The sequence below is a fragment of the Tetrao urogallus genome, assembly GCF_951394365.1.
Source record: "Tetrao urogallus genome assembly, chromosome: 15".
Lineage (NCBI taxonomy): Eukaryota > Metazoa > Chordata > Aves > Galliformes > Phasianidae > Tetrao > Tetrao urogallus.
In genome coordinates this window covers 5715790-5742309 of record NC_136828.1, presented here as the reverse complement: position 1 = coordinate 5742309, position 26520 = coordinate 5715790, and the positions used below count along the sequence as shown (strand labels likewise).

At 37.6% G+C, this 26520-nt stretch overlaps 1 protein-coding gene across 1 annotated transcript in view; it reads left to right on the top strand.

Moving 5' to 3' along the window:
• The window catches only part of GRIN2A (glutamate ionotropic receptor NMDA type subunit 2A), a gene marked incomplete at its 5' end in the record, with an annotated part of 151724 nt that overhangs the window by 81984 nt on the left and 43220 nt on the right, over nucleotides 1-26520 (top strand). Inside the window, 2 exons of the mRNA XM_079542716.1 lie at nucleotides 5055-5647; nucleotides 16385-16499. Of these exons, the coding sequence (XP_079398842.1) occupies nucleotides 5055-5647; nucleotides 16385-16499 (708 nt within the window). The remainder of the gene's footprint in view (nucleotides 1-5054; nucleotides 5648-16384; nucleotides 16500-26520) is intronic.

Here is a 26520-nt window from a genome sequence, read left to right as displayed (position 1 = left end):
AACAGTGAGATTATTCTCAGCACTTATAATTAGAAAAAGCTGTCTCCTCCAAGAAATAATATAAGTCAATTTAAACTAAATGCTGTACTTCTACATCCATTGAAGTTCCCCAGATTGCCCACAAATCAAGAGAAGCTCATCTCTGATGGCCTTGTGGGAGAAGATGTAGTTCTAACTATATGAATTAATTGGTTTGATAGATAACTCTCATAGGCTACAGATTGGATTTCCACATAGCCTAGCATGTTCTTTTGTTCACAGAGTATGTAGTATCTGAATACCAATAAGAAACAATGTGAATATTGGAAAATAATGCACTAGTGTGAGTATGAGAGTAGAGATGTTGGGCTTGGACTGTCTATATCCAATATACGTATTTTTAATTTACTTATTTTTTTAATTTATCTGTGTGGCTCATTTGCCTTGTATCTTTCACTTATCCTTTGTCTTTATGGTTTTATTTCTAGAGGAGTGATGAACCACTGATGCTATGAAAGAAAAGTTATTCAGACTTTTCCCACAGTCATCTGCCTTTATCCCTGCTGGATTTCCTGCACTTTCACCAGGCTCCTTAAATAAACCACTATTCTTATGAATTTCAATTTTTTTTTGGTAATCACCTGACCCCAAAGATGGCCCTCTGGCTCCCCTTCTCCCTCCATCAAGTGCACTTTGAAAGCCTTGGGGTAAAATTGTGGTAGCTGAAAACACTTCAAGACTTTCTGGTTTTGCTTTGGTGTCTCTTTCTACCTCATTTTATAGCATCATTTTTTATGAATAATTTTCTTCATCCAGCAAGGTAACCTGCACAGAACCAGATCATCAGTTTATTCTAAGCTTTTTATCTGCAGGGCAACATGATAAGAGACAGGACCACATTTACTTCTTGCTCTGCCACCACAAATTTCTTGTCATGCCTTGAATGAGTATTGTTGGCAAATGAATGTTTCCATCCAGCAAAAAGCTTTCACCATCGTTACTGGAGAATCTTCACAATTGTCTTCTCTGTCTTTGAAAAGTCATTAACTTTCTTGATTGCTTTCAAATAATTCATAACAACTGTTTGAAGGGTGTTCACCCATCAGCTCTTGAAATGAAATCTGGTGTTCCTTGAGGTGGAAAATGTATGGCATGCCTAATTTTAAGTCATTTCCCCATGAAAACCAGGTCTTTCTAGACTGTTCAGGAGAGTATCAGTTTAGTGCTGACTAATTGCACAAATAAGGCAGGAGGATACTGTTGTACCAACCATGAGAAAATCAGATCTAAATTAGATAAATGGCAAAACATTTATCTGCGTTTGTTACAAGGGGGAGAAAAATACTCAGCTATGATCTATAGCATTAAATATGTCCAACATTACCAAATAATTTATAAATGCTTAACATCTTGTGGGTAAATCTTTATCAAATGAAAATCCCTGTTGGTTCACGTTGTTTTTTTAATTAGGCACAGTTACAACCTTGTTGATGTCATTTCAGTCTTTGAAAACATTTTTCCCTTACCTGTCATGGTGGAATGGGAGCTGAGGCAGAACCTCCAGTTTGCACAATCTGTGAATGAGAGCCCAGATGGTGTGCTCCAGCCCAGAGAACTGGAGCACTGATCTCTGTGCAAAACTAGTCATCTTCTGTAATTAAGTTACGTGTTCACAGTGTGATGGCATGTTGAGTTACTTTAACTTCATTAGATGTGACATTGTATTGTTTGAAGAATGTGAAGAATTGAAAATCAGTGGACTCTGCGATGATCTTTAGAAACCCAAATTTTCATGTTCTTACTATTTGTATTTGCTGTTCTGATACAGCTAAAACTAATGGGAGTGTTGAATCTCACAGCTAGCATAGATGTGCCAAAAAGGCAGTATGAAATGAAATGGATACAATAAAGAAAAAAAAAACTGTTAACTAGCAAAATTCTTAGGATAAAACCATGACCTGAAAGTACAGAGACCTCTACAAAATATATTCCTGCAGAGGCTCCCTTGGGATATGAAGGAGAACATGCTTGATTAAGCTGGTACCAACCTTTCACAATCACGCTTCTCTGATATTTATTCCTTGAAATAATAAAAAGGGACATGTCAGCTATGGGAAAGCCATAATGTACTCCATTGCTTGCTGCTGTTCTTTTCTAACTTGAGCGTTCTTCTCCTAGAGCAAACTTAAAATAAAGTAAGCCCTCCATTCATTCTTTTTGTTGACCTTTATCTTGTAGTGGCTGTCCATTTGCACAGTTAAATGACATGGTAAGAAATTTTCCATCCTTTTTTAGCTCTGTCAGAGGGCCTCCATCTTCTCAGTAACCAGTGGTAGAACACAAAATCTTTACAGGTATACAAAGGCAGATCTGGAGAAAATAAAATCCATCCTTGTCTGTAGAGCCTCTGCTCTGTTGAATGTTTCGCTACATGTGAAAGAAGTGAAAGGTCCTAAGGAAGGAAATCTTTTCTTCTCTTTGCAATAATTTTTAAATTCCACAGTCTCATATTGCTCTGCTTCTCCTAAAAGTACATAGTTTTGTTTAATTTCCCCCCAGATTGCTCCCATGGTGATAATGGAGGAGTTTTCTCCCTAGGCACCTCTGTGATGTTTGTATTGGGAATTGCATGTTCTATACTCTCTTAATGAACAGAGGCAGGAATTTAATAACATAAGAGTTTAAAAGTGCGTGGGGTTTCTTGGAAGGAAAGCTTTAATTTTCAGCTCCCTTCAGTGTTTGCATTTACTGAAAATTTTGCATGGGTTCATATGGAATGCATAGATGTGAAACCTGGTTATCAATCACAGCTAAACACAACTCATTTTTCATTACATTGGGATCATTGCATCATTTCAGACAGTCCAGGAAAAATAGTACCAAGGTAGTGCACTGGGAGATACATTTTTCACCTGCATTTGATACTGGTAAAAATAATTTCCTTCTCTATATTTTAGATGTGATATTATTTGATTCAGCTTAAACTCGTGACTGATTGCCTGTTTTCAGTTTTTTCAGTCTCCATAAACATGCCAAATAGATACTATAAGTCATTAAACAGGAAACAGCTTCTGTATATTTAGACTTATTACCATGTGCCTTAAAAGTAATATCAAATACAATATCTGAGTTACAGAGCCATAAAATAAGAGAACAACCATTATTTTTCGGGATCTCTTTGAAGGATACAAAAAGAGAATGAAGCAATTGACATACCTTTAAAGTCCTACCTGTAGTCTCTGTAATAAAAATCTTTATAACTGAATATAATCATTCTGTAGATTGCTTTTTAAATTGCATTCCATGTTATTTCTTGCTTCTTGTCCTAATATTGCTAAACATAAATTTGAAAAATCCCTCAAGTGGAAAATTTTGATTTTTGTCTTATGTTGACCCCTATTTCGTTCTGATTTAGCATTGTATTTTCATATAGCAAAGTAGTGAGGTATTTTAGATAAGTGGTTTTTTTTAACTAACCAACAATTGCTGCTCCTTCAGGAGCACGCAGTCACAGTCTGTTGACAGGGCTAACCTCTGCTGTGACAGCAGCTGTGAATCTGTCCTGTTCATCTCATGGAAAAGGTAGAGCAAGGAAACATAAGACACTGTAATAACAGCTAAGGGTGTGCTTTTGAGAGAAATATTCACGTGTTTGGAATTAGGGAAGTGAAATACGCAATTCTTATGATGGTGACAGAGTTACAGACATGGATTGTGTTAATTAAAATCAGTGTAGCGTAATATATTCATCAATGAAACAACACAACTAAAGAGAACTGTTCTAAACTAGAGTCTGTTCTATGCATAGGCATAGGAATGTTGAAGTGCTGACCTGTAGTGACAATTTTACATCATATGCAATATTCAAAAATGGTGTTAAGTGGAAAGCATTTGGAAGATTACTTATTTCTTGTGTGGTACACGCTGGGAGGTGTTTGGCTGTGAAATGTACGTTCATGTGCAAGAGAAGGAAACATGAAGTTTTCATTTGGTCTTTCTTTTTTATTGTTTCTTTGCTTGAATCCAGCTAATTTGGGGCAGGAAAATCAAGTCACTTGGAATAAAGAATTATTTAATCTTTTCCACAACTACTTCTAACTATATTTGTTCTAACTTTTCCTGACTTCAGAATTGTTTTCACCATATAATTTCAATCTTTTCATCATTTTGATCACAATTTGATGTTAGTTGCTTGATCTTTCACTAACATTCACATTCACAATTATATGAAAAAGATTCATGCAATATGGGTGTGAACTTTACCAAAATGTTTGGTCAAAACTCCTTTTGTAAACTACTTTGCTAGCAAAGAGTTTGTGAAAGGAAAAGCTCCATTTTTAGTATTTCACTTGTTTTGTCTGACTCCTAGGAGTCATTGTTTGAATTTAATTCCATTTCAGCCCTTTAATGTGGATGCTGGCAGCTTGCTGGTGTCTCTGGACTGACATCCTGTTAATTCTTCATTGGACATCAATGGACCTTGTGACTTGAGTGGAGCACGAACAGTAGTGAGCTTATGAGCAGTAGTGAACTCAATACATAGGGATAATAAATGTAGTTCTGTGGAGTTTTATCAAATTCAACCAAGTTGGGTGAGCGCATGGAGATAAAGCACCTCTCAGATAGTAGGTTTAGAAGTAACAGAGCTGCTTCATTTCTGTACAGCATGTGTATTGGAATTTAGTTCCACTGTGACTAAAACTTGCTATGAATTTTTTGGGTCAAAGTCTGATGAATCTAAAGCTGAAGATGAGATGTTTAACATATATAATGGCTGCCTCTGAGGAACCTATGCTTCCTCAGTAAGTACTGAATTCGTTGTCTTCATGTGACAAACCTATTAGAAATAGCTGCCATGAACATCAGTTTGTCACTCTTCGGTAAGTATTTTAATTAGCTGTAGAACTCACAATCAGCCTTGCTTATTAATGATCTGAATATGGTAGAGCACAGTAAGTTCTTTAAACTCAACAGAAGTTTGGTTGCTGTGGAGGAGTTAAGAATTAGAAGTAGAGATGCACTTCTTTTTAGGTTTGTCCAGAAGTTGTAATCTTTCAATGTATTTTGTATTCTAGGATGTGATGTCAACATTCTTCCAATTTGGGGCTTCTATCCAGCAGGAAGCCATCGTCATGCTTAAGATCATGCAGGATTATGACTGGCACGTGTTTTCTCTGGTAACCACCACCTTTCCTGGATATCGAGACTTCATCAATGTCATTAAGACCACAGTGGAAAATAGTTTTGTAGGATGGGACATGCAGAACATCATCATTCTTGATACTGCCTTTGGAGATGCCAAGACACAAATTCAGCTGAAGAAAATTCATTCATCTGTCATCCTTCTCTATTGTTCCAAGGATGAAGCTGTCTACATACTAGATGAGGCTCGCTCACTGGGCCTTACCGGGTATGATTTCTTTTGGATAGTTCCAAGCCTGGTTAGTGGTAACACAGAAATTACTCCCAAGGAATTTCCTTCGGGACTCATTTCAGCATCTTATGATGAATGGGACTACAGTTTAGAAGCTCGAGTGCGGGATGGCCTTGGGATTATTGCCACTGCTGCATCAGCCATGCTGGAAAAGTACTCCTTCATTCCTGAAGCAAAAACTAGCTGCTACGGTCAACTGGAGAAAAACGACCGGCCATCTCACACTTTGCACCAGTAAGGTTTATTGTCTTCTTTTTTTTTTCTTCTCTGCATAACCTTGGTAATTTTCCATTATAGTAGTATTGTATGTCTCTTGAAGAAGAAAAAATAGTTTTTGATAATGCCATCACACCCCTTTTAAATAATGAATTTCAGATGTTCCAAGGGAATATGCAGTAAGAACTGCTACACTGCTAACTGTACACGTGGAAATGATATGTGCTGTTGAGAATAGGCACTGAGTCTGACGTCGAAGGCAGTAGAAATTGATTTTAGGTGGTATGAAATGAAGTTAATAAAATAGTGCCATTACGTACCTGAACTGTGAGGCACATTACCAAAATCTATTGAAGGCATTGCCTTTGTTACCTGGACTCTCATTTGCATCAGCAGGAAGATGCTAATGTTTCAGAAGAAAAGAGATGTGTAAGGTTAAGTAGGTGATCCTGGATATTGTAGAAGTATTAGATTAGTTATCCAGCTTTTACTACCTAATAACTGAAATCTCTCATTTCTCCTTGCGAGCATTTCATTTTTGTCACTTCCTCTATTATAACTGTAAAACTTCATCTGCATAGTTCAAGTTGGTATGGATGTTTTCTCAGAGGAGTTTGTCATATGGGAACTGGTAAGGTTTAAATCAGGATTCTTTGTTATTTATTTATTAATTTTGTCCTTTTATTTATCCCCTTTGGATGTGGTACTCTTCATTACTTGTATCCCAAATGTTGCATAATATTTGCCACACAGAAACAATTTTTTTTTAGCTGATTTTTGAGAGGAAGTAAAAGGAATCTTGCATATTTTTATAGCTCTTCACAATCTCTCCTAGGGATATTACTAAGCAGCATTTATGAAATTTGTTTTGACTGAATATTGCAGATGCAGCTCTTTATAGGAAAGGAGGTTGGAATTGCCAGAAAAAGAAAAATCAGTGACAGCTTCATATGGGAGTTTATGGGATGTTTTTAATCTTCTGAGATGTATGTATATATTTAGTTTGGGAGTTGATTGCTGTATGTCCAGGAGTGGTTAGTTTTTTCTTAGAAAATGACGTCTTTAATATACAACATGCTTCAGAAACTTCCCTTGTAGGCCAAATAGTGCTGAGTAAATGGATTTTATCACTTCATACGTGTAGTGCATAAACAGTAGGGCCAAACTTAGGAAATGGGTACAGCCCTCTTTAGGTATAACTCCCACTAGGTAGGTGGAAGTCATAATTTAAGTATGACATAGCCTCTTTAGGTATGACACTTCCACTTTTTTTTTTTTCTGTGTCCCAGCTTACCTATCTCTAAGCCTCTGCTTCTAAAACTGTCCAAATTCACTGAAGGGATTGCAGAAAATCTGCAACTCTTTCTTTGCTACCACTTGTTCCCCAGGAGAATGCCAGTAGGCAGTTTTGTGTTGGCTCGCCATTCTGGCATGGCTGCTGTATAGAACTGTAGCTGGACACCCATGGCAGGAGGCACTGCTGGGAGGACTGTCCTACCCATGCCATGTATGCAACCCTCAAATCATGCACCGGCTGAAATAGATAAAATTTAAAGCAAATGCTATCCCCTTAACTGTGTTCTGTGCTTTAACAATGTGATCTGTGCAAAGAAAGAAGCCCACTGTTTTAAGTTCTTTTCTGCAAAAAAAAAAATTAAGTGGCATTCTGTGTATTGGTGTTTAAAATACAGTGGCTCAGTTGGACAGGCCATAAGAACTTGAACTCCACAGGTCTGGCAATTCACAGCTGTGGAATGGATTTAGGCATTCAGCATTCAGTGCGAGTTGTCCTTCTTCAAGGTATCATTCTTTTTCTGATGAAAAATTTATGACTGTGAGAATAGGGCTTGTGACTGATTGGGCAGTGAGATTAGACTTCACCAGGAGATTTTTCAGTGTGCATTGAACAATGCACATTCAGTGGTGTTTTAACACAGTGCATTTTGGTTAGTAAAGTCTTTTTATGCTGCAGAACACTGAGTTGTAAAGTGAAAATGTGTTTTTCTGTACAGATGACGCTTTGAGCTTTTCCAACACCACATCAACAGGAAACAGATTGTTTTTAATTTATAAAAACTAGTATTACACTAAAATAAATAAAGTTTAAATAGTCCTCCTTATGTAATAACTCCCTCCTTATGTAAAAACTGTTTTTGTCACATACAACTGATAAGAAAAGTAAGTTTACAGAAGCATTTAGCACTGCAAAGTATTCTCCAGGAGCTCACTAGTCATGCCAAGGTGAATGACACAAATTCTCTGTACCTTATGTTTCTCATCCCTAAATGTTAAGTTTTTTTTCCTAGCTGAAAGGAATCCCCTAAATTGGGATTTTATTCTGAAATGTAACCTTCATAGTTTCAGGCCACAAATAGTGCAGTTTTGTATTTTCTACTAAAAGATGAGTGCGTAAGACACTGTACTAAGGAACAAACGTGAACAAAGGATTTTGGAATACACTACAATGGTAAAGGGCTGAAATACTGTAAACAGCTGATGGACCTGGGGCTTGCTGTATTGAGTTGCTGTTTGTGCTGGGCTTTGTTGGTATAGAAATGGGGCGGCGCAAAGGGGCACCACTTCCCAGCTCAGGGAAAGGCCACTCAGTAGAGAGCAGAAAAGTGACTCTAGAAGGTGTTGCCTAAGCAAAACCAAGCTCAAGAGGAGAGCAGAAAATAGGATTTTAAATTCCATCTGTTATAATGACAGTCTAATTCAGCTTTAAACCCAGTATTGTATTCTAGGGCGATGCCATAATAGCTAATTTGCGTGTAAATGGAGATAGGTAATGCTTTATGTGCTGCTTCCCACATCTAGTGAGGTTCATCTCCGCTTATAAAGAAATTCTTTGTAAAGAAAGCTATGAAGTGAAAGCTCCTCCTCCCTCTTTTTCAAATCCTTTGTGTATTAAATTGGCTTGAAGATGTATATGTTTTGAAGCACACAAACATGACACCTTTCCCTGTCATGGCAATTCTAAAATGCTTTTATTAGCTTTCCAGACCCAGAAAAAATCTGGTTTGCTTTAGTTTTTGGAACGGTCTGATCATTGTTCATTTCTGATACACATGCAAAAATCAGTGTTTCTTTACGAGTAAAGGATTTAAAATAAAATAGGGAAATTTTTTCTACACATTTAAAATGTTTCTGTGTATTCAGGTCTTTTGTCATTCATGTAAGACCTACAATCTTCCAATACAGAAAAATACTGTTGTGCAAAATACTGGCAGCAGCACTGCAGGATATCTAGAATTAGCAGTTCATTACAGCAGTGTCAGTTGAACAAATGCTCACTCTCTTACAAAAAAGGAAACATCTAAACAAACAGCAAAACAAAATAACCCTATTAGTTGTCATGGAAAATTCTACTGCTGTATGAATAAAATTACTTCTGCATGGCTTAGTAGAGTACTTGTGTTTAAAAGTCATAACCATGTTGAGTTATGGTGGGTTATGTCTGAAAAAAAACTTGATATGCCTGTCCAGTAGTCAGTTGTTGATGCTGTGTTTAGTTACATCCAGTTTCCAAATACAACCAAAAATATGCAGGATTTTGGAGGCTCATTTACTTTTTGTAGGGAAGTTGTAGGGCTAAAAATCTGCTCTGGGCAGGCTTTGGTTTCGTGCTCTGCCCACACATTGTTTCCATTATTCATTGTCACTTTAGCCAGAGAGCAGCAGCAGTCCGAAGTCCAAAGAGGTTTAGATGATGGCCTGTGATAACATTCCATTTTCTTATCCATGCTGTTGTGCTGCTGTTGCAAGTTGCCTATGAAACGTCTGCTCCAGATGATGAGAATGTGCTGTCCCTGAAGTCCTGGTGTTCATTTATCAAGTTCAATATTTCGATGCCAGCTTTTAGCAGTGACAGATGCATTTTCCTCTTTTTCTTTCAAGTGAAATCAAGTATTACTTGGACACAATGGTTTGATGGGTAATCCAGCATATCTGTTTAATGCTTTCCAATTTTCGGAGATTTGTTCATTTCATTAAGTTCTGTCAAAAGATTGGGGGGGGGGGGGGGGGGGAGGGGAAGTATCATCTGCCTTATAGTCTGTTTGAAGATGTGTTGTTATTTAATTATATAGGGAGCAAAATGCTTTTTTACTAGTAGAGATGCTCTGCAGAAAAACTAAGTGTAATTTCATAGAATCAGAGACTGTTTTGGGTTGGAAGGGACCTTCAATTATAGAATCATAGAATCACAGAATAGCTTGGGCTGGAAAGACCTCAAAGATCGTCCAGTTCCAATCCCTCTGTCATGGGCAGGGTTGCCAACCACTAGATCAGACTGTCCAGGAACTCATCCAGCCTAGCCTTGAACGGCTTAAGGGATGGGCATCCACAGCTTCTCTGGGCAGCCTGTGCCAGTGCCTTACCACTCTGAATGAAGAATTTTTTCCTAATATCTAACCTAAACCTCCCCTTTTTCAGTTTAAATCCAGGGATCAAATGCATCCTTAGCAAGTTTGCTGACATACCACAAGGCTGTGCTGCAATTCAGTGAGACCTGGACAGATCAGGGAGTTGAGCAGAAATAAAGGAACCTCATGCAGTTCAATATGCAAGTGTAGAGTCAGTCCTACACCTGGGGAGGAATAACTGCATGCATCAGCACAGGTTAGGGGTTGACGTGCTGATGAGGAGCTCTGCAGAGAAGGACCTGAGTGTTCTGGACAGCAGGTTGCCCATGAGCCAGCAGTCACTGTGTGTTCACAGCAGTGCCCTGTGCATAAAGGGATGATCTGAGACTGTCTCCCAAGCTTCCATAATCGCATATGCTGCTCAATTGGTTTGTGGGGAGATAGCTAATTTGGGTATACTTTCTGATTAGGACTTTGGTATGCAGGGATATACTAAATCTAACAGTGCCGGTGAGCATATTTTAAACACTAACGTGTTTTATTTTACTCTTAATTCACGTGCTGTAAGTGCCCTGTTCAATAATTTAAAACTTTTCTGCATGGTTTTGTTCTTTGTAGCTGCATTAAGCAACAGGAACTGAGTTGATGAAACTTGTCATTGTTTCCCTCAAAATAAAACTGAACTTCACCAGCTTCCTGAAATGATGCTGGCATACATACAAAGTGATTCTGAAATTATAGAAAATTTGTATCAGATGTTTTTCCCTGGTTAGGTCTGTATAAGAAGCAGAAGGATCAAGTCAGTCACCTGCTTATGAGGCTTTTGGAACATTTTCCGAGCAAATAAAAAGAACAGCAAAACCCAAAACAAAACAACAAAAGAACAAGCATGGCCTGTTTAGTTGAGCACAGTCAGCTTTGGGGCTATTAGCAAGTATTGGAATTCAAAGTAGAAATATAAAGGATGTTGGAGATGGTGTTGCTGCAGAGAACCAAGCAAGCTTTGCAGGGATGAGTTTGAGGTGCTGCTGAGACAGTGAAGCAAAATATTACAACGTCTTGTAAAAAAAGTGCTAATATGTTTACTAATGATAACATCAGCTCACTAAACTTTCTGGTTTTTGATAGGTTATGCTAGCCTGCAGCACCCAGCCAGCCAGCTGGACTCTTCCTAATTTTGCTCCCACACGCCTCTTTTTTAAAAGGGTTCCCCAAGAGTTTAGTTGCTGGTCTGGCAGAATTGGGGCAAAATGACATTTCCAGATCTGCTGTCATCTAGTGCTTTAAGGAACAGCTGGCACAAGGTACAAGTAGTTGGCGTGCCATTCCTTTTTCACAGTCACTGAGCATATTGTTCCTAAAACTTGATTCATCCATGCTGGCTCAAGGCCTAGGGAGATGCAGCTCTAGGAGCAGGAGTTATATTCAGGAGACTGAGGGCTGGGGATGTGGAGGAGGAGGAAGAGGCATGAAGAGGAGGCTCTTTCTTTGCATTATCGAGAAGGAGCTTAAGGGAGGAAAAAAATATCTTACATCGCCTATGATGAAAAATGGTCTTGAAAAATATGCTTATCTGTTTGAAAAAATGCATGATTATCTTGTTTAATAGTGGTCTGTTTGAGAGCTGTTTCTTCACATACTTTATACAACACATTAAATCCTTTACACACAGACTTTGAAATACTAATTTCATAGATGTTTTTCAGAAAGGCTATTTCTTAATGATAAATCACTTTTCATCAGGTTTCTATTGATATTTTCCAGATTTCACAGAATAAGGAAGCTTAGCCCCAAAAAGATACAGGAAAAAAAAAATTCATAGCTTCAAAAAAAGAACAAAAAGAAAAAAGAAAAAGCTTGGATTCCTTCCTGCCTTTTTAGCTATAGGCCCAAACAGTCAAGATTATTAAAATGATTGGTTCATACTGTTTGGAGGAAAGTGAAATAGCATCAGCTGATGTTGGTTGTGAGATATTTCATCTCCTTTAAATCTCATTTTGGAAGTCCCTTATTTGGGAAAGGAAGAGTAGAGGTTTTTTTGTTTTTGTTTTTTTTTAATGAAGCTGGTATTTCCCTCAGTCTCAGCTGTTTCTCTCCTTTGCATGGGGTTGTCACAAACTCAAAACACTGCCCCATGGTGAGGAATTGGCTAAATAAGAAATGATAGTCTGTTATGATGGCACCGGAGGGAGTTATCGGATTTGCTGAGCTGGTGTGAGCTGCAGGAGTTGTGGGTCGTGTGGCCACGTGCTGGATTTCACAGGTCCAATGACAAAGTTCTTGATCTTTCCAGATCTATAAACATTAAGTTGGAAATCTCAAGAGCACTTTTTAACCTTGGTGCTTCGAAGAGTTGCTGTAAATTCAATGTGAACAGTTTTCTGTTGGAATGTTTCAGCGTTTCTCTTTTCAGTTTTCTTAAGGAAAGTGAAAAGAATTGTATAAATGTTTAAAAGTATTTTGAGATATAGTACAGGCTTTGCTCATTGCATGATAAAAACCTATTTTGAATTTAGTATGGAGAACAGCTTAGCTTCTGCCTCAGATTCCCATCTTTCATGCACATATCACCTGGGGAATCTTAGTCATGAACTTCGGTTAGCAAAAGTCAATTAAGACTTCAGTGTCATAACACCACCACAGGGCCTCCTGCTATCATGTCATTGCAAAGGTTGTTGCATTAATGAGGTATGAAAGCAGATTAACGACTAATCCAAGGTGTATGCTGCATTACTTCCTTGAAATAAGGAGTGCAAATAATCAAGCACCACATTCACATGCAATTCGAAAGCTACTTCAAATATACATAAAACATAAATAATAATAATATTATAATATGAATAAGGATAATATATATTGACAATTCAGAAATGAAAGATGTCTTGCACAGAACTAATCTTGGGTGAATTTAAAACTCTGTAAGAATAGCATATAATTTAAATACTTTCTTTTCTTCACTCCTCCTAACCAGCATGCAGTTGTTTCCTTAAGAGACAGGCAGCATAGGATCCTGGCCAGCAGAAGCAGAGCAGGACGTCTGTCCTTTGTGGAGGAAAAACGACAACTCAGATGTGAATGTAGATTTTTAGTTCTGAAAAACACAGGCAGTTGAATTTTGTACAGAAGAATCTTCTCAGGAAAACAAGAATCTCTTTGAAGCTCTTTTTTATTGCTGCAATTTGAGAAACTGGAGTAGCTCAGACTGCGTCACTCACCGATACCTTTGTGGATGACAATAAAATTTTAAGAGACTTTTACAGATTAGAGGACCTTTTTTTTTAAACTTGCAAGATGTATTTCACTGCTAAATGTCTCATAAAATCACACAGTTTAAAATGTATGTTTTTCATTTTAGATTTAATCTTTTTTATGCTGAGTGCTTGAGCACAACTGCAGCTACAGCTCTGACTCTTGTGATGGTGCTTGAATGGCTTCTACTCTAGAGGATTTGCACATAAATCTCAAAAATATGATGAGTGGTGTTTGAAATCAAGGGTAACAATCCAACTAAAATTTGCTTGAGAAGGGTTCAACTCAAGTCTGATCACCAGTGACTATGTAATAAAAATGTTGACTGGACACCAAAGCCTTATGTAGTATGGTGGGTATGTCTGCTCCAGTCCTTAGGAGGACACAACGTTCCTGGCTCCCAGTTTTGTGGAAATAGGGGCATTTGTGCCTGACCCCATATGAATCTGTGCTCATTGGGAGATAGTTGTTTCATATTTATGAATCAGAAGGGGTAGACCTCCTATAAAGGATGGTGGGAAATACAAGCAGTGCCTGCTTTCACATCATGTCCTTAGTTTTCCTTGGTGGTGGTTCCCTCGGCGTGCTATTCCTTGGGTCACAGCACATTTAATTTTCAGCAGTGAGGGAGCGTTGTGCTGGCTTCTTACACATACCTGCCAGCAAGTTCTGCCTGCTGGTTTGCCACTTATTCTCGAGGTGGCAAACAAGCTTTTTATTCCTGAGCAAGCTCTTTCAGTGCTGGATGAAAAATGTAGTGTATGGGAAATTAGTTCAACTGAAAAGCAAAGTTCTGCCGAGGGGAAAATTTTCACGCTGGAAGTCTGTCATAAAATATGAGTTGCTGTGATGGTTGAATTTATAAATTGCTGTCAAACCGGTGCTGAATGGTGTTAATATGGTTGTTTAGGGCAGTGCTCATTTAATTATTAACTGTTATGATATAATATCATTATTTCTCTTGGATCTATCTTCTCTTATTTAGTGTGCTTTCTGCTGCTGGGATTTTCAAGCAGCTAAGTCTACACAAAACCTTCTCCTTTGAATGTGACACTGAAGAATTATTTCTATGTCAGATTCACCAGGAGGCCATGCTGCTACCGTAGAAACAAATACACTGTGTAAAATTGCATCTGTTTCTTGTGGGTATAAAAGCACGGTGCAATGAGCGAGGAGTTTCTGGAGTAACTTTTAAGCCCTCCAGAGCACATCTCTCTGAGGCCTGGGATAATAGAGGTATTAAGTGAGGAGTTCAAGAAGAACTTGTAGCTGAAAACCTGGACTGAATTTCATCTCACAGCATATTCTGGGAACCGGGTTATTTCAGACCACAGACATAGGGTGGAGAGTATGCTATCTTCTGGAAGTACCAGTGGGTCTCCCAGTAGGATGGATGGATGCAGTTTTTCCTCTCGCCCACAGGATAGCTTGGTCAGGCTCACACTGATAACTGTGAGTTTGGATTATTATTATTATTTTTTCAATGTGGCCAAAGAACACCGATGCCACTACCATCATTTTACTCGCTTCCCCTTCATCCTGATTTTCCTAAGTGTGGGAGTTTGGGTAATGTGCAAAATGATAGATTTTTGCAATATCTCAGTCCAGGGAGCGTGGCCCAGGTGCTCCTCTAGTTGAGCCTCTTGGCAGCAAGATCCCCATATTTGTGCTTTAAATAAAAAGTGCAGTTTCTCATCACTCTTTCTGACCCTGGAGCAGTAGAAGCAATCTGTTCTCACTGGGAAACACTGAAGCTGTGTAGAACTGGAACAAATGTAGAGATGGATTTCTGTTACAATTCTGTGGAAAATTTTGAGAAAAAGAATGTTTTTTGAGGCAAGTCTGGAGCAAAAAAAGAATTTTTTGAATGTCCAGAATGCCAATGTTTCTGAATCACCAAAAGGGCAGCACTTTGGAGAAGAGGCTACATGTTTCAATGACAGATGGAGAGCAATAATTGGGAAATAAAAACAGTATTTACTAAAGTAGGTAGATTATTCTAGAATTAGTAAAAACTAGCTAAGGAATTTCAAACCTTCAGGGACAATGACTTGATAAGTTGGTGTAATCATTGTTAATGACTGGGTTACTTATAAGTGGTTTTCTGTTTTTAGAACATGCAGCTTAACGATGCAGTAGAGGAGGAGGATAGGGAAAGCAAACAACAGTGCTATGGTCCATCTTAGGAGAGGTGGCATGTGTAGTAGCACTCTGAGTAATAGCCTTCTATTGACATAAATTTGTTTTAAAAAAAATAAAATAACAATAAAAAACTCAGTTGCATAGATTTTCAGTTTTATAGCTGTTACATGGAGATGTGTGGTAAGCAGTTTTTGATTCAATGCTCAAATCCAAAGGCAGGAAATTTGGGATTAAACCAACAGTTTCAACAAGAGCAAAAAGAAATCTTCCCTTTCCCTGTATGTTTTAGTTAGAAACCCTCTAAAATGTCTTTTTTTCCACCCCTAGTGCTAACTAGTTGATGTTTTGAAAAACACTGAAAACCAATCAAAACTAAAAAATATACATTTTTTTCTTTTTACAAATATTGAAATGAAATATTATCAACCCCTTAATTACTGCTTTTTGGCTGAAGGCATTAGTGGAAATTATCCATGTGTCACAAAGACACATCAAGAGTTCATCACAAGTTTGAAAGCTGCAGTGTCAGCTCATATGTTGAGGTCTGACCAGGTGAGCAAGTCTTGGGCCACTGACCTGAGTATTATTGCAGTGAGACCAAAGTGTGATATTACATGCAGGTCTGATGTGGATGTAATTACAGTGGTGCTGAAAAGCTGGTGAAGTTCTGCAAAATGCTAAAAAGATGATTCATGGAGTGGACAAGTCATCCATGATGTTGAAACTACTTTAAAAATGATGTCTGTGTCATGAATTGTATTATTTTTAACAAATAATGTTTTGCTTTCTCCTCTATTAAGGCTCCCAAAAATGTTCAGCATCTCCACTTTTGCAAACTGAGGCTTTACTAAACTTTACAGACTTCATGCTTTTTTACAGCATTAACAGGATTTAGTGCGTGGACTTCATCGTGCTTCTGATGACTGAATTAGCTTGCTCATTAACCACTGGACAGCTGATTAATTTTTCACTGATTTATTTATTTATTTTTCCCTTCCAGGTTTATGATGAATGTGACTTGGGAAGGCAAAGATTTGTCCTTCACTGCTGACGGTTATCAGGCACACCCCAGGCTGGTGGTGATCGTACTGAACAAAGATCGTGTGTGGGAGAAGGTGAGCGTCATCCGTAGGTAAAGGACATGAGAGGAGGTAGGAGAGACTTGGCAGAACCATATTAAAGATGAGCAGACAGATTAATATCACACACATCAATGATGATATTCTGCTGTAGCAGGTTTGTCACAACAGTTCAGAGAAGGTAATTTTGCTTTATTTTGAGTAGGTCTAAGGAATTTTAATGAGGAAGGCAGCGTATCAGTGAAGAGATATCACATGGATTTCAGGTTTTTATGAAATGCACCTTTTGTTTCTCTAGCACAATTTAGCCAGCTAGAATGGGTGACTGAAAAATTTCCTGAAACTTGGACCTTAAGTGTCTGAGTGCATGGATTTGTGTATCTTGACATAATCCAGGAGCTATACAGAAAAGTCCTTTTACTTGCTTGATGGGATTTTTCAACAGACTTTAAGCAGATTTTATTCTCAATTTTGGCTCTGATGTTTTGCAGGATAGTTGTGATACCATGTGTTAAAAACCAACACCTTAGTGTTTGTTTGCACTATGGGAAAAAATACAGATGTATCATACCCCCTGATCTATTTTAAATTCATAAAGCATGACTGTGCATTATCTAAATTGCTGCTGAAATCTTCAAACTCTTTTGTCTGATACTTTTAGGATCTCATAAATCCAATTCTTTTTTGTAAGGCTGTCAGGTTCTTCATGATGTTGAATAATAATGACAAAATAAGAATTATTTGATGTAGGACATCTCTGTAAATATGCTAATCATGCAAAACAGAGAGAGTAGTCCTAGATTATGCTGTGTGCTTCTTGACATTCATTTGATTTAATTCTTTGGATAAATTTAATTCTACCCGAATCTGTCAGTTGGAATCATTGGAGAATCTCTTGCTTAGTATCTATTATGCCAATTACTTATCTAATTTTAAAATTCTGCACCAGTCTTCATATCACATATAATGTTCTGGAAAAGTATTATCCTAGTTGGGGAATATTAGTGTGGCACTGAGGGCAGAAAATGGGCATATTGGTAGACGACAGTGCTCATGGTGTCATAAATTTATTTTGGATCTTGATACTTCTCTAAAGAGAGCACTCACCTGACATGGGGAAATAGGTTAAATGCTCTTGAAAAATGAGTGAAGAAATGCTCAATATATGCACCAACAATATGTGCAAGAAATAAGTTGAGCCACTTTTAACCTTTGAGTGTCTCCTATATGAGAGCATGGATGTTTCAGTCCAGCTTCTGCTGTAGTTAGTTGAGCATATTGTATGGGAGAAGTGTACACTCCACCTACTGCGCTGGGCTACAAGGCTCTCTGTAGGATGAGACCTACAGTTTTCATCTGGTGTGTATGAGGTGTTTTTAGAAGGAAAAAGAGTGACTGAGAGGACATTGCTGCCCAGAAAATGTTCTGCATCTACTCCTAGATTCTACCTAGATTTAGAGCCCTTTTGGTAGAAGCCAGATGAGATATTTTGGTAGAGACAGCCTGCCCCTAGCTGCAGTTTTGTCTGCTTCTCTATCGTAGACTATGGGAAAGCAGCCAGGTTTAATTATGTCAGAGCAGAGAAGTGAAAGGCAGCCAAGAACGGGCTGTCACCACCAGAATTATCCCTCTGACCACAAGCTGATCCCTGCCTCCATGGATGAAGACAAATAAACTGACTAATCAATTATCCTGGCAAGCTGGAGGCAACTTTCAGCCGTATTGGAGCACCCCACATTTATAGCAGAATTTCACTCTGCTCTTCAGAAATAACAGAAGCGTTCCTCTGATTAGACACACAAGGAGGTTCTTGCCCACCCCAGGTTTATTTGAACATCTCTGTAGTGCCGTACTGATGTTCTTTCCAAGATTCTTTCCTCACTTCTTATCTCGTAGGAGAAAGGAGAAAGAAATTGGCTTTCTCACTGCACTGTTTTGCTCAGTTTCAAAACTGACATCTGTGGTCCAACATTTCCTGCTTTGAGTTTCCTGACAAGTGCACGCATTTACTTCTGATTGCAGTATTTCAGTTAGCATCACAGAATTGTTTTACTGAAGTCTTATTAAATATTCTCAGTCGTAGATGGAAAACATCAAATCCTAGAATCTAATTAAATGATTTGCTCATGTGAAAAACTGCCAATGCAACAGTCTGCTAATCCTTGTAATATAACTAATGTACACAGAAATTTGAGTACTTGCTCTATATTTTATGTAAGAAAGAGTAATAGTGTTTTATGTGAGGATTTTTTTTTGTCCAATATCCTCTTGAAAGTATAAGATTTAATATGAAAACTCAATTTTCTTCTGTTTTAGGTAATAATCTGCTTTTATTTAAGCACAGTTTTCCTTGGTCTCAAAATTGATATACTTGATTCAAGGCTTGAGGTTATAGAAAATTCGTTCAAGCATAGTTGAAGAGCATTCATCTTACCCCTAGGAAAATAAGCTCATTTTTCCACTGCAGATGACTCAGTATCAAAACTTTGAAATAGAAACTTTACATATAAATGGGACTGACTGAGGAATTTGTCCCATATCTGATTCTGAAAAAAGCTGGTTGGATGATAATTGTTTGAAGATTGAAAATCACTTTTGGGCATGTTCTGCAGGCATCCAGCAAGAGATTTTGACAGATCATTGAGCAGCTGCTCGAACTTCTGTCATCAACATTCATATTCTCCCTTCTAATCTTGACAGGCAACAGGGTTGCTGTTCTCAGACAAGAGATTTTTAAGAAGACAAGCTTAATGTTTCAATGAAACTTAATATATTTGTCAGTGCTGCCCAGTGATCACCAACGCTCTGCAGCAACACTGACTTAAACTGAAGAAAATCTCAAGATCCATCAGTACCAGCTGCACGTTCCCCATTAAGCTCATCTCAGTGCAAAGTGACCTTTGTGTTTCACCTTGCCTGCTCACTGAGTTCCAAACTTCACAGGCTATTAGTTTTCGTTTCATTCTGGGTTTTTTTTCCTCCTTAAATTGGGAAAATTAATTGACATAAAACCAATCAACCCAATATTAAAATTATATACTGGAATATAAATAGCAGTAGCAAAATCAGGTTAACTTTAATTAGCTGTGTATGATGTATGTTAAATAAGGTTGGGAGGACTATGTTGCATTTACAGATAATCTTATTCCATGTGTAAAGACGAGTTCCAGAATAAAAGAAATTTTGTTGGTGCTCTCCAATTAATAGAGGTGAAGTTAGCTTGAGGATGTCAGTATTTTCTTCTCTCTTCTGAGAACTAAATTTTGGACCAACACTGACTAAAGTTGTAGATCTGTGATTTATTCTTTGCTTTGGTGAGCATGAGTGCAGTAGGCAAGTTACAGTAATGGAAGAACCATTATTTATCTCCAAGTTTATTCTAAATGTAACCAAAGATTTTAAGCTTTCTTATTAATGCAGGAATTAGTGTAGAACTTGAATTTGCTCTGATAAACTAACATATGCCAGATTTGCAAGCCCTGTATGAGGTTGTACGTATTTGTATCTAGGAAGAAATGAGTAGGCAGAGAGTGCACGATTCCTGCCTGGAATAAATGGACCAAGGTCTTCACAGAGAGTTCCATCTGTCTACTGACATCTACTTTCGTGTGGCTAAGGAGAGACAACTGTCAGATGAAATGGCATAGATGAAACTTCACTGGACAAAAACTGGAAAGCCTAACACTTGGTCAGATTTCTGACAAAGTTTTTTGTCAAAGTACTGTGATAGTAAACCATCACAGAGATGTTACAGAGCGTTTTTTGGGAACTTGTGTGCGAAGCTGACAGCTGAAGGATCATTCCAGGGAGACCTTGTGATGGCCTTCCAGTACATGAAGGGGCCTAAAGGAAGGATGAGGAGGGACTCTGGCAGGGAGTGTGGTGATAGAAGGAGGAGCAATGATTTGAAACTAAAAGAAAGTACATTTAGATCAGAAATTAGCAAGAAATTCTTTACTCAGAGGGTGGGTAAGGCACTGGCACAGGCTGCCCAGAGAAGCTACGGAAGCCCCATCCCTGGAATTGCTCAGTGCCAGGCTGGGGGAGGCCCTGAGCAGCCTGGTCCAGCTGGAGGTATACCTGGCAGGTATTATGGAGGTGCTTGGAGCTAGACCACATTTAAGGTCCCTTTAACTCAGACTGTTCTATAATCCTATGATGATGATGGGGCTAAAATTTGCTGAAATTTATAATATGCCTATATGAACTACTATGCATGATCTAATGCTGTACCATTTGTCAGTAGCTTTGTGCCTAAGCTGATGCCCATAGCAGATGCAGCATGCCCTTAACATGTCAGGTTATTTTTTTCCTTGCTTCATTCTTGTCATTTAGGGTATTTAGTCTTACTGTAACATCCCTGTATTGGTACTGCTGAGTGAAGGTTCTTTGTATGTTGTTTCTGTGTCAGGAGCTTCAACTTGGTCAAAGGAAAGGCCTTTCAGCTTTTACTGTGCTGGATTTTTGAATTACAGCAATTATTATGCACCATTTCTTAATGTCCTGTATTCCAAAGAATGATTATTCCTTTCTTATTTCTACTTTTCTTCCTTCCTGTTTGTTTATAATCTCTGTGGGTAATTAATTTTCCTATGAGCCTTGATGGCTGTGGTCTTGGTGCTTTCCTGTCAGTGTAAGGAGCAGCCATAAGGGATGAACAGTACATTTGCATACCCCATGTGAGATTTTGCACTAATTTTTGAAAACTTCAAAGTCTTCAAATGGCCATCTTCAACTAAGATGTAAGGCTGTAAACCATTCCTTATTAATAAGATATGAAAATGCCCACGTCATATTTTGTCATTTAAATTAAGAACGTCAATGTGAAATGCAAACCTTGACCAGCATGAAGCAACACAAAGGTTTTGCAACAGAAGGTCCACAACAGATGCTGGTTCTGGAGAAAGGATTTTTCTTGTGTTCTTTGTTCTGCAGCTATTTGTTATTACTATTCTGACAAAGTTGATTTATGCTCCTTAGTTATTGATGTAAGACTTGCCTTGTACGTGGAAATGGGTGGCCAAATAAAATCAACAAATAGTTTTTCTGTAGATCAAGATGAGTTAGATTTTGTATTTGCTCAGCATTATTTTCCTCATGAAAGCGTGACAGATCAAAAAGTATGTTTGCAATATATGTGTGTTCAGCATAGAAAAAGAATCTGTGATTTATTTTTTTTTCCTTTTTAAAGGTTTATTGGGGTAATCCTGTGAGTGCATTTAGCATCTGTGTTGTCGTGCAACATTTTCCCTTACAAAAGGATGATGGCTGCGTATTGCGTACAGCTCCCATCTGCTGGGAAGAGGGTGATAGGACCGAGTTATTTGTTTGTTTTCTCTGAGATGTGCTGGTGTGACAGACTTTCTTTTTGTGCCAATGCTGGCATGCAAAAGAGAATGCTCTGCTCTTTTCTCTCTCTACTCAGGATCTGGCCTTTCTCTGTTCCTCTCATTCCATGAGGGTGTGTGGTTAGGATTATACCAACCATCTATGTGTTATTTAGAGACTGCTTAGGGTGCAGCAGGAGAGGGGACCCTGCAGTGTACAGCAATGAGTAGTTTTGCTGCTTTTCCTTCTTTCTTAGCTGTATTTCTGTTGCTTTTCTGATAACCACACCAAATAGTTAATTATTGGCCTCTTCAGAAAATGAATAGGCATGAACAAGGTGGCCAAAGTGCATAGTTAATACATGGTATTTGTAAGGTACTTTAGACAAGAGTGAATGAGACAAGGATCCTGTGGTTGCTAATTCAGGTTGATGTTAAATGAACTCTTCCATGCTCTCTGCTATTTTTTGTTTTTCCTTCTCTGTTAAGCAAAAGAGAAAATTACAGACTGCATAAAAAAAGGAAATAAAGAAGAAGGTAGATGATTAAAAGAAATACAGTGATAGATGTATACATATTTTTTTTATAATGGGAGCACTAGTTTTTGCATCTACAGTAGTGAAATAAACTCTTTACCTTGATATGTGAAAGAACTGACTGTATATATGTATCTGTTTATATATTGTAAGAGTTATGTTCCTCTGGGCGTATATAAGAGATTTTATAATTTGGGACAGGATCTTTCCCAAAACCAATTCTATTGCTTTCTTTTCAAAAGGAGGTCATCTTCAATATTTCTTTGAGACACATATTACTGTGTTAGCAATCTAACTAGGAATGACAGAAATTTATCATAAACACTTAGGTATTTCATGGCTTTTCCACAAAGCAGGGTAAAGTTTATTTGGGTTCAGATTATGACAGTTCCATGGGCAGAGAATGTCTGTATTTTTTTTTTTTTACATTTTCCTCAGCTTGAATGTTCTGGTTTGAAAACAATGCCGTGTTTATTACTTTTAACTCCATCTTAGTACATTTACACATTCTTCCTCTGTTTTTGAGTCTACCAACAGAGAAATACCATAGCATCTGCTGATATTAAGCTCATTTTCCATTTAATTACTCTAGTAATGTTAACTGAATTCTTAGGAGGTCTAGGCAGAATGAGAACTTTCCTAGACATGCTTCTATGGTCTTTTCACTCCAAGTTTTTTATTTTTTTCTCTATAGTTCAGTTTGCTAGAGACTGTAACTATATGTAGTTAATTGAGTTTAAGTTTGGAACATAAATCAGAATTTTAGACCTGTCTTTGAACCATTCAGTAGTTCCACCTTCCATATTGCATAATCCAGAAGTCCAAATACTCCTGCTCTGCTTTATTTAATGCTCAATTAAATGCCTGTCATTCTAACAGAACTCATACTACCAACTATCTAAATGGAAAAGAGATTTGAAAGAACACGTTTTTTAAAAATAGCTGTATTCTACAAGCCGTATGTATGTATGCATTCTACAGCTGTCTAGTTGGGCTGAGGAAGTGACTCGTCATCAGATGAGATTTTGTAATAGCTAACGGTTGAAGGTGAAGATGATCGTGTGTTACACTTAAATGAAGATTGATTTAAGATATTTTTAATCTTCTAGGAAAGAGGAGAGGGAGGAAAACTGAGCAAACTATACCGATTTATCTACAGTTCCTGCCATTAGGGAGTGGCTGCACCAAGTATAGAAGTTGCATTTTGTTTTGATTTCATTGTGCCTGCCACACCAACCCAAATACTTGAGATGCACCTTGATGCAGCTAGAATATGAAACTGGCTGCCTAACATTAACAAGCTATGCTTTCAGCTGACTCTCTGAGCTAGCAGAAGTGATTCTCTGCCCCACACTAAGTTTTGAAATCTTAAAAGAATATTTCTATTCTGTTTCAGAGGGAAAAAAAATTACAATTTCAAGTTCAATGGATGAAAACCCAACAACAACAAAAAAAATCAAAACAAAAACCTCAACCAATTAAGGCAGGTGAAATTTGTTAACTTAAACTTATCTCTATGTATTCTGATAAACAGCAAATCCAGAACTAAATATGCAATGTCTTCATTAAAACACCATTCTTTTTATCTTTTGAACAGCAAAAAAAAATGCCCACTTTCTGATCTGTTCTCTTAAAGAGTAGAGTAGAATAGCTGAAGTGGAAAGGACATTGACAGCTTATCGAGTTCAACTGCCTGACCACTTCAGGCCCAGAGGAATAATTCTTTCAAATTTGCTTCAACTTTCTTTCAAATCCAAATTACTTTCAATTCAAATTTAATTCATATTTCTTTCACTTTTTTCTTTCTTTAAGTGGAAAAAAATTCTTTCAGGAAAAGGAGGAGAAAAAATTATCTTCAGGAAAATTCTCTTCTACCCATCTCATAACTTATCAACATAGAGTTTTGGCAGCCTGGTCTTTGTAGTGTTTTTACTCTCTCACTGACCTCTTGCCTCTGGCTAACTTTTTTTCCAAGCAGTGATGGCTTGAAGACTGTGAGATAAGTGAAGACTTCTGAATGGCAGAGTTCACTTGAGATTGGTTATGTAGAAGTTGGGATTTCTAGGCCGCAGTCATAAAGAATAAGATTCATCACTGTAGTAGAAGGATTTCCACAGTAGAAACTGTGTTTCAATGTTATCTGTGACTTTACTACTTTTATTTTTTTATTTATTTTTTTATATCTCCCAGTCTTTGCTTAGCTATGCAAATGATGTCAGATCTCTGTTATGAATACATGGATTTACTGCTTACTCCTTTAGATTCCTGTTTTGTGAAACATGAGAAAGAACAACATTTATTTCCAAATTCTTCATGCAGCAAGTCCAGCCAGGATTATCTAGCCACAGCTCTGTCCAGTCTACACATAAGTTCATTTGCTGGTTTGGTGTAAAGGCTTCTGGGGCTGTGGCTGCCAGCACTGATCAGAGAGTGGCTTGGGCATATAAATCATTTTCTGTTAGAATACAGGTAGGGTTTATGGGTATATGGTCTAGTACCAGATCTGGAGGTTGTCAGCCCTGCTTGTGGCAGGGGGGTTGGAACTTGATAATTCTTGGGTTCCCTTCCAACCCAAGCCATTCTATGATTCTGTGGTATATTGTCAACAGTGCTTCAAAACATGCAGATTTCCTTTCATTGTGTTGTGCACTGTATTCCTTTACATAACAGCTGTTTGAACCAAAAGATTTAATAGATTTGAGCAACTAATAACTACATTCCACTTCTTGCTTCTTCTTCTTGAAATGAGAATGTGTATTCTGCTGACATTTGTTTTTAAGAAATAAAGTATCTAGTAAGCAATTCAGCTTTTCTGTACCTTTTACATTATGTGGTAGCTAACAAGAAACAATGTAGATATTGAGCCTTTATACTGTCACAATCACCTGCCCTTTTTTTTTTTTCCCAGTTGTTTCCTCCTGCTTTGTTGTCTAATTCCAATCAATGAGATTTTATTCTGAATTCTTTGATGATAAACCGTATGAGTCACGATTTGATAACATTAACATCTTCACAGAAAAACTTGTAACCCCAGGTTACACTTGATTGGTGTGTAACAATGGTGTCTTCGGTGTCAGTTTTACCTTCAGATGATTAATGGTTTACCATAGCCTGCATTGCAGTGATTTCTTGGCTGTTTCATGAATATTTGTATAAGGGATATCAATATCACAAGGTAAGCATACTAGTTGAAAAAGGAACCCCTTGAGCCTCCAATCTAGATACTTGGACTTGGTCAGAGGATGACATTTTCAGTTCATTTCATCAGTAGCTATGATGATCTCAAAGTAGCATGTTCTGCAAAAAGTGTGCTGCAAGGCACTGGAGGCAAATGCTGGAGCTGTCCAGGTTGGTCAGCTATTTCACCGTAACATGGTTTATTCAAATATAGTTCTTGCCTCCCACTGAAAATAGCAACTGAACTTCATATTTTAGTTTTTATATCTTACAGATGAACTTATTCTACTGCCTTTGGAGGTGAAGTCAGGTCTTGCGTGTCTTTGGTGTCTCAGTTATTTTTCTTTGCTGTCACAGATAAGTCATTAAAGAGTTTTGAATAAGAACTTAACATTTGAGTTTGCACAGAAATTCTTCCGTTTACAAGCAAATCTCTTTATAAAGTTCAGAAATAAAATGGAAATGTGTTATGACCAGTTTTTCCCACCTAAGCATGTGAAACTTTTTCATGCATTCAAAAGAGATACTGATTGGATATAGTCCTAGATCTGAATTTTACGTAAGTGACACAAATGCTGATCTTGCAAGACAGCAAAATATGGATTCAATTTCATAAATTCTCTGAATTTCAGCAGGAACATATTAATGTTTCAGTTTTACTTAGTCTGCAGCTTTTCTCTGTCATTTCAACTTTTCACCTTTTAAAAATTGATACCATCAATTGCACAAGGATGTTGAAAGAACTGAATAATATATGACGTTACAAAACACTGTGTAAATAATTAATACCATTCAGATTCTTATTAGCAGTACTACTATTAGTTCTGTTGAGGCTGGAAGGCTTCTAATGTAACTATAAAAACCTTAATGTATTTTGACCATGTGCTTTAATTGCAGAAAGCTAAGTTCTTACCCTGCATTTAAAATAAATAAGAAAAAAAAGTGTTTTGATCATTCAAAACTGTACTGAATGGTAGAAAGAAGTGCAACATGTGTTCTTCAGCACCATTACCAAAT